The following is a 9,479-nucleotide window of genomic DNA, read 5'->3' as shown; positions in this document are numbered from 1 at the left end:
ATTTGTGAGTCCCATTGGCATAACTTTAAAGTGATAAAGTCCACTGCCTGTCGTGAAAGCTGTTTTTTCGCGGTCATTCTCTTCCAGCTCGACTTGCCAATAGCCATGCTGAAGGTCCACTGTGGAGAACCAGGCCGAGCCTGAGAGAGCATCAAGTGCGTTGTCGACTCTGGGAAGACGATGTGAATCTGTGATTGTCACAGCATTCAGTTTCCTATAGTCCAGGTACACAGGCTGGGTTGGGCATGAGAACACCACAGTAGTCCGTTGGTGTAGGAGAAGCAGGTGTAGCTGCTGACACACAAGCCGTGATGAGGGTCTCACTCATAGCTGGAATCTTAGTGAGAGCTAACACAGACACATTACAGCAAGCGGCCACTTCATGTCCTTTGGGCAATAGGGGAATTTTCACGTCCCACAATTGCAGTACTTTGTCTTTGAGATCGAGAAGTGCATGGTGTTTTTCCAGGAAATCCCAACCTAGTATAACTGGCCGGTAAGCACCTCTTAAAACGTCAAATTCCTGCTGCCATACCTGTTTTCCCAGTCTGATGCCAATGGTGAGCTTGCCCAAGATGTCCAGGCGCTTGCCATCGACTGGACAAGCTGGCACAGAGGATGCTGTCAGAGGGCGTTTTTTTTAAAGCTGGATGAGAGTTTCGAAAATCTTCACTCACAATGGAGACAAAAGAACCAGAGTCAATTAAAGCACACACTTCAATGCCTTCAACGATAGCCAAGATACTAGAAGAAACAAAGCCATTACGTTGTGAGTCATTGTTGTCAGGTGTTAACTGTGAACTAGCCTGGGGCTGTGACGTAGTAGCTGATGTTTGCCCCTCAACAGCAGCTACTGAAAGTTTCCCTGTCGGTTGGAGCTTAAGTGTACATGGCTTTCAGGAGACTGGAATCTGACACCGCTTCTAGCGTGTGGACTTGCATCTCTATGTCTCCGTGGTGCTGGACTGGGACTGCGTCTGTATCTGTTCATGTCATCATCATGGCGACCCTGCCTGGAGTACTGATAGGACGGGCGTGATGGAGAGCGACCTCGGTCACGGTCGTCACTGCTGTTCCACTCATTGTATCTGTGATGATCAGGGAGCGGAGGACGACGTTCATAGTGGGACTCTGAACCATGAGTATAACCCTGCGCAGGTGAGTAATAGTCCCTGGGGTGTTGTCTGGTATGGTAGGGTGAAGGAGAGGAACTGCGTGCGCCGTGTCGAGTATCACAGGAAGAGGATCCGTCAGGTCTGGAGTCCAAACGCTGAGCAAGGTAACTGTGCTTCTCTCGCAAAGTCTGTACTTCATATTTTAAACTGGTCACAGTAAGAGTCAGCTGCTTAACTGCCTGAAGGAGTTTGTCATCAGTAGGATTACGACGAACCATAGCTACCTGTTCCGAAGGCAGAGTGAGTGGGGATCCTGCAGCTGACCCTAAATATATGCATTACTTGTAAACCTTACACATGTATGAAGTGTTTTGGTAGTTTTAGTGCATTTTGAATGTGAAATTAACTGCTGTGCCGAGCTGAAAGTTGGTTAGGAGAACTGCGTGAAGAGTTTTGCAACCTCTTCTTATACTGGCATGAACACTGGATGTTGGTGTTTCAACACCCATTGCCACTTCCCTGAGGCAATGTAGCAAGCATGTGGACTCTCTTTCTCACCATATGCTTGTATTATTTGTATTATTTGTGGTTGCTTGATGTGATTAATTGTGTAGCCTAGATGTTTTTCATTATGTTATCTGATTATTTGGCAACTAAACCGCTATGACCTCGGCACACCTCACTAGAAGCACTTTAGGATAATAGACAACAAAGCTGCTTATGACCAGCCCGAGTTTAGACCCGCCTGTGAAATATGTTGTCTGATTGGACACTGTGTCAGGAAGTGTCATCCATCCAATGGAATAGCCGTCGGTGTAGGGATCGCTGCTGACCGTCCGAGCTACCTGTCACAGTCTGCACTTGCACAGTAAGATAAGTTTACGCTTCGGAAATAAAAAAGTAAAGAAATGTAATAGTTGAAATCAAAGCAAGTATTATGTTATTTTTAAGGTTGTTGTGCTTAATGTTCATCCGTTTGTGGACTATATATTCTATCCAGACCACTCTCTGTCTGGGCGGAGAGGTTTTGGGACAGAGTGCCAGTTCCAGTAACTAGACTATATTCGGTATGACTTTGGCTGGAAGTAGCAACAAAACGGACTGGTTTTGCCCGCGGTGTCACAAGGAGTCTGTTTTCCAAAGTGTACTTCGCTCAGGACTTTTTGTTATTTGTCTGGTAAGTTGGTTGGAGATATCTACGTTCGTGTCTGGCACATGAGTTTGTTGACAAATAAAATTGATGGTGGACGCTATGAAAAGCGACCAGGCATGATATGCAATTTGCTGCTGGTGACTACAAATATGTGCAGACATCTTTTGTGTCCTCCGAGTTCCTGACAGGCGGAGGATTTAAAATTGCATGTGTTTAAACGCAAGCCGACGGCCGTCCGTTGACTTGCGCAGAAAAGCGGAGCGGATAAAGAATTGGCCCACTTTCCAAACACTAATTTTGTAGTGACAGCAAAACAATAATAGGAGGACAGATTGAACAGTATTCCTCGACAATGCATTCTTCCTCCAAAATGAGAGCACAGGGGTATAATAAAACAGAAATAACTCTCAGTCCCAAGGACACCAAAGTGGCTGTCACACACACAAACACATACTGAGATTATATTAAACTCCCTTTCACATGCACTGAAGTGACCTCACCTCAGGGGATTGGACATAAATGTAATCAGTCCATGAGTATGGTACTGACCTTGTACTTCCTTTCTATTGAGTTTTTGTTCCCACCCCACCGCACCTCCAATCTCCTTTCCCAGGTAGTGGTCTTGTCCATGTACCCCCTGCTGAGACCTCTGGGGGTCCACATCCATTCCGCCATCACTGGAAGCTACATACCCGGCCACCACTCCATCCTCCTGGTCAACTGTCCCAACGAGCAGGCTGCCAAGGACATTGGCAGGTATCGGCTCAGAGCGATACTCTACTCACAATTTACGATGTTCTAATACAAATTGTGTACTAACTACATATGATGAACACATGACTAATTACTGATTATTAATGACTTTGTCGATGAAAGACTGACAACCGCTTCGTTAAGCAACTTGAAATCCCTTTACAACACAACATGTTCACTGTCACCATAAATGCAGACACCCCCAAAAAAATGATCACAAAAATATACGTCATCTATACTGTATATTATGTATATTTTCTCCATTCAATGTTATGGTTACTACATTATTATAAGCCGAGACTGAGTAATGCACCCTAAACCCAGTAGGACTAAAGCTGCAGTGTTTTGTTTGGCTGGGAGAAGGGTAGGCCAGGGTAAGTCTGCAAAGCTACGCTCCAGAGAACAAGAGCTGTGATTGGACGACATTCCCTTTAACTATAATGGCTTCTTGCTGCATGCAGATGAACTGTTTACCGTGTGTGAGAGAGGGAGAGGAGAGGAAGAGAGAGGAAGAGAGAGGAAGATAGAGAGAGGGAGAGTGTATGAAAGAACAGTGAGGAGCATTGACTCACAGTCACAGTTCTTCGCCAAAATGTAAATGTGCCGCCTGCGAGCTTGGAGCAGTATTGTGTGGGACAGGAAGTGCCCTCGGCTCAGCTGCTGTGAGCGTGACTGAGCTCGGCACGCTGGGATGTCCCGTCGCCTGCTAATGCCGCAGCGTGCACACACCCAACCCCGCAGAGGGTCTATGGCGGGCTACAGCTATAATTGGTTGACAGCTGCTGGCTGTTGAGTGTTTAATTGCTTACCAACGCCTGCATCTCTCTTCCACGGGTTCCTCGCTTTGTCCCTCAAAATGTTTGACATTTATTTATTTCACCTCACTTTCTCTCTCTCTCTCTCTCTCTCTCTCTCTCTCTCTCTCTCTCTCTCTCTCTCTCTCTCTCTCTCTCTCTCTCTCTCTCTCTCTCTCTCTCTCTCTCTCTCTCTCTCTCTCTCTCTCTCTCTCTCTCTCTCTCTCTCTCTCCCACCTATCCCTCAGAGCTATCACCCAACCCCGCAGAGGGTCTATGGCGGGCTACAGCTATAATTGGTTGACAGCTGCTGGCTGTTGAGTGTTTAATTGCTTACCAACGCCTGCATCTCTCTTCCACGGGTTCCTCGCTTTGTCCCTCAAAATGTTTGACATTTATTTATTTCACCTCACTTTCTCTCTCTCTCTCTCTCTCTCTCTCTCTCTCTCTCTCTCTCTCTCTCTCTCTCTCTCTCTCTCTCTCTCTCTCTCTCTCTCTCTCTCTCTCTCTCTCTCTCTCTCTCTCTCTCTCTCTCTCTCTCTCTCTCTCTCTCTCTCTCTCTCTCTCTCTCTCTCTCTCTCTCTCTCTCTCTCTCTCTCTCTCTCTCCCACCTATCCCTCAGAGCTATCATGGAGAGGAGGATGGCAGCGAGCATCAACATTCTACCCAGGACCTCCACTATGTAAGAGAATCATGACTCTGTTGTCTAGCTATAGTGGCCTCTCCAACGATCCACCACAGAGGTTACACACACCATTCACTCCTACTCACACCAGACAGACCATAAACATGCCCGCTATGCATTAACACATAAGTACACACACATACACACAGTTAGCCATAAATACATGCATGCCCACACACACATACACACACACTAAGAACTCGTTACCCAGGCAACCAGAGTAATGGTGAACTAGCTGCATATAAACAACTGTTCTGAGCTAGCCAGGCCAGAAGCTGCTTCGGGCAGAGGAGGAAAGAGAGAGAGAGGGGAGAAGGAGTAGCCTGGCTCTGCCCTCCTACGTACTTCCGCTCAATTTAGATTTTGCTTCTGTACTAGGTCTGGGCATGAGGTACGTAAGTCAGATGTCTCCGGTAAATTTTCTACCTGTCCAATCAGCGAACAGAGGGAGTGGCTGAGAACGATGACGATGATGTCGTGCGCAAGTTTGTGTTGTCGTTCCGTAATGGCGGCGGAGAAAGATGCGAGCGAAGCCATTCGGTCCGTTGTGGTCACGCTGCCGAATATCCAGAAGTTAAAGCCAGAGCAAGAACAATCTTTGATCCCCACGGGGTTCGTTTGATTTTCCAGCTAGCTCCGCTAGTCGTAAAGGAGTTGGCTAAGGCGAACGCGATTGGTTATGGCAGATCCAGAGTGGCTCTGGGCAGATCCAATAGTTTTAAACTTCAACAGAGTACCCGCCTTCGAGGAAGTTAACGCTTGTCAATGGAGCGAGCCCAGACTCTCTGTACAAATGAAATGTACGAGAGTCTGGTTAGGACCAGGCTACAGAAGTAGAGCCAGAGAGACACAAAGAGAGGCAGGACTTTTTCCCTTGTTGGGACTGTGTGTGTAACCCTGCATGCATGACAGAGCCTACAGGCCTGCTGACACATAACCCCAAATCATGTCGGTTTAGATGGCTGCTTGCAGAACAGATAACATCAGTGACCCTCGCTCCACGTCCGCTACACAAACAGAACACTTCACAACACCCACAAAGGCCTGACTGAAACGGCAAGTCTTACTCTGAGTTCTCATTCGTCCTCGGGTCTGCGCAGTAAACAAGTCGGTTCCATCCAGTCAGTTCGAACCATTCACACCCTAAATCCTGAAGTAACCGTCTGGTGTACTACTATTACACAAGCCACCAAGGCAGAACCAGCGCAAGGCTTTGTGCTTCCTGGACACGGTTCTGGCCCAGCCCTGTCTGAGGATCTGGGCCGAGAAACCACGATGACGTCAGCTAGCTGTCAATCAAAAGTGTCTGGGGCTGTCACAGACACTAACTCGGCCTGTCCTGGGTGTAGGGAGGAACTAGCTTTATAGCATTCAATAGTACGTACATAGTGTCTATACTGTCCCATGGGCTTATTTTAGGGAACTTGCTATTTGTAAGCCACATGCTGCTAATCTTAAAACTCATGTCATAGGTATTACTGGAAAGGCGATATTCAAGATGCTACAGAGATACTCATGGTAAGTTATTGAGATGGCTCTTGTCGGAATTCCTGGTTCTCACACTTCGACTTTTTTTATTAACCTTGAAGGAATGGGATTGATTGTAGTGAAGGATGTTCTATGTTCAGCTTTTTACGGGGAATGGAATGGAACACTAGGTTTCTAGTTGATGGTGGGAATGTGATGAAGTTCTATGTTCTAGCTGGTAAGGGGTGTTCAATGTTCCAGCTGGTTGAGGAGATTGGTTGAAGTGTACTAAGAAATGTTCTGGGTTATAGATGGTGATGACAAGAACATCCAATATCCCGCAGCTGACAGAATATGTGAGGTGAGTGGGTCTTCTTAATGTCACAATACAATAGGAGCCAAATGATTGAGTGAACTCATTTGATCATTTCTGTGTGTGTGTGCGTATGTGTGTGTAGGTCTGTCCATCCCTATGAGATCCCAGAGATCCTGAGTTTCCCTGTGGATGGTGGGAGTCTGGCCTACCTGAAGTGGATGGACGAAGCTATGCCCAATGATTGACAGCTCATTTGACCAATACCACTGGTCTGTCTGTGGCTGTTTGACCAGTGGCGTTACCGTGGGGTCATATGTTGCTTGCACAGCGTCCAAACCTGCCAAAGTTAACATTGCCTGCAAGTATGTGTTGTCGTGGAGATCTGTGTTGTTGTAAGTGGTTTCCATGGCAACCCTTGACCCGTAATGTTCTCATTGAAGTTTAGACTTACAGATTAGTATAAGAACTGTCCACAAGGAGATGCTGAAACAGGAAGCAGTTAACTTGTATGTTGATTTCATTGTGTTTCATTAACTTTATTTCCGGAAAAGTAATCTCAGCTAATTGTCTTAAAAATATATACTGTATATAAAAACATTTTTGCATACTGTGATTTTATTCGATTTCTCAGAATATATCTGCTACCTATTTCAGATATGAAATGTTTGCATATTTGGAGTTTATAACATATAGGTATATTTATAAAACGTGAATTAAATAACTATTTTACTATCACAGTTTGGGAATATGTGGTTTCTGCCATGATGTAAAACGTGATTTGCTGTGTGTGTCTATTTGTGTGTGTGTCTGTTGGAAACGGCAAACAGCAATGCTGTTTATGAATCTCTCCTTACCTATAACTGACTTTAAAGCACAAGTGGAAGCTGTGTGCTCACTTCTCCCCCTTCACCATATAGATCAGAGAATAAAGCCCAGACTGTTTAGTTCCTATACTGCCCAAGTTGGACTGCTTAAAGTGTAGCCTGTTGAGAGACTTGAGAGAGTCTCTTAAAGCTAGCCACAAGGCCCCAGCAGTGTTTACATGACATACTAGAGATTACTGAGCTCTACAACAGACTTACAGTACACAAACTCATGCATCACATACACATCACACATACCTTCCCCATATAACCCATCACACACCAAATAAACTGACTTACAAACCAAATGACGCACACGCATCAAAACATCAAGATGTTTTTTTTTTTTTTTTTACTTTCTCAAACCCTGCTGTCTGCAAACTGACAAAGGAAGTTTCAACGTGGAGTTTTCAAAGGTGCGACTTTTCGACCACTTCTCACAGGGTCACACACAAACATACACGTTTGCTCCCACTCACATCATACACACCAAACTGTACCTTTCACTCCTCACACCCTTATAAACACACCATACGCCCCCCCCGTCCCCCCTCCTTAGCGCCCCTGGCCTTGACGGCAGGATTATAGTAATTCCACATGGACAACAGCAGGCTCTACCATGTCGGCATTTCCTTTGTGAGGCACTCATTCCGGAAACGCTCCCGCCACCAGCATCCAGAACCCACGCTCTGGTGTCAGCAAGGCAAGCAAGCAGCACCTTACCAAGCGGCGTGCGCCCGTCAGCGTTGATATGTTGTTCTTTCAGATGATAGGATCGGATATGATGAGATTATAGGAGTTATGGTCACAGAGAAGTGTGGGATCTGAATTACAAACTGCTGACACGCTGGATGGTCAATTATGAGGTGTGCTGTATCTTGGATTGAGTCGATGTGAATATGTGAACGTATACTACAGTAACCACAACCCACCACTAGATGTCAATGTTGGAATGCATTATAGTCTAGTCTATGTCATTGAGAATGTCCTGTAATGTAAATATGAGCTAGAAATTGTGACGGGATTTGTGTATAATCACTTTTATTGCAGTCTCTCCATACCCAGTCTCTCTTACCAGAGAAGATGACACAGAGAAAATGCTTTTGTCCTTGTCAACATAAAATTCATGAATTCATTTCATTACAAACGACCGCTATGGCCTGTGTGTCAGCAATGTTTCCAGGAGGCTTATACATTGGATCTCCTGTAGGAGGTGACATCCCATAATCAACATGGCCTTGCTTTAGGGTCAATGGGTCATTAAGTTGAGTACTGCTGAATGTGCAGTATTGAAGAATGAGTGTGGAGCAGATTGACGGAAATGGCAGAAGCAAACTGATTATTATCATCACTGTCCTGGCATGGAGTCAGACCATCCTTTCTGTATTGTGGTTTGTCTGATGAAATGTTTGCCAACTGTAAAGCCCCAGTTATTCTCATAACAGTTTTGCAAGTCCTTCAAAATCTCACATACATTTAGGGCTGAACTATTGCTCAGACCAACAGCCTCTTCAGTGTGGCAACCCAAGATTTTTACAGCATTACCATTTTTGCAGGTGCCAATGCAATTTACCATACCCCCTTCCTCCCTGTGCCATCCTCTTTCCCCACAAATCAAAGTGAATCGTAAATGGCAGGAGTATGTCTGCATGTCATGTGGCCTACTGCGGAAATGGCTAGGCTACTAGTACCTTCAAGTGCCTTATGGAGCCAAATTCTATCAACTGTGGACACAAAAAGTTTAATAAGAACTTCAAACAATTGTATGCTTCATGTGTTGAATCAGGGTTTGTGAACCCCCCCCCCCCCCCCAAACGATTTTAAATGGCAACCACTACTCTAAGTCTACCCAAACACAAACATGGTTTATGAAGCACACAGGCAATACACCTGTTACAGGATGTTTACCACGTTGTTCACTGTACTTCACCTGCATTCTTGGAACTGACTAGCTATAATATTGATAGATCTATCAAAAAGATTAAAGGAACACTTTCAATTTTTGTATGATTCTGCATTCGATTAATTAAGTGGTAAGATCCCACAAGGTTTGCAAAGTCGCAAAAATTATTTAGCTCGGCTGTTGTCTTATTGAGATTCATTTCTGATCCATCATCTGAAGCCATCGCAAGTGATTAAAACGAGTGACATATGGCTCTGTTTCTCTCTTTCACTTTGTGTGATTAAACTCTCTGCGAGGTGTCGTTTTTGGTGTGTGGTAATTAAGAATAGGCTTCCATATTGATAGGCTCACACATACACACACACAATCCCAGCCGTCAGCCAGGCCCCACTGTGCATGGTAATAAAAAAAGGATAAAGACAAACCAACA

At 45.2% G+C, this 9,479-nt stretch overlaps 1 protein-coding gene across 1 annotated transcript; it reads left to right on the top strand.

The window, feature by feature from the left end:
• The first annotated feature begins 1,962 nt into the window (after nucleotides 1–1,962).
• On the top strand, nucleotides 1,963–7,018 carry zgc:63972 (protein CutA homolog). The gene is made up of 6 exons (XM_062478644.1): nucleotides 1,963–2,292; nucleotides 2,882–3,024; nucleotides 4,438–4,497; nucleotides 5,973–6,018; nucleotides 6,279–6,328; nucleotides 6,426–7,018. The coding sequence occupies exons 1-6, from the start codon at nucleotides 2,185–2,187 to the stop codon at nucleotides 6,526–6,528; spliced, it is 510 nt and encodes a 169-aa protein (XP_062334628.1). The 5' UTR covers nucleotides 1,963–2,184; the 3' UTR covers nucleotides 6,529–7,018.
• Nucleotides 7,019–9,479: the final 2,461 nt, after the last annotated feature.

This window comes from Osmerus eperlanus, chromosome 14 (assembly GCF_963692335.1).
Source record: "Osmerus eperlanus chromosome 14, fOsmEpe2.1, whole genome shotgun sequence".
NCBI classification, from domain to species: domain Eukaryota; kingdom Metazoa; phylum Chordata; class Actinopteri; order Osmeriformes; family Osmeridae; genus Osmerus; species Osmerus eperlanus.
Note: the sequence above shows the minus strand (reverse complement) of the source record. Positions and strands in the feature narration are given on the sequence as shown.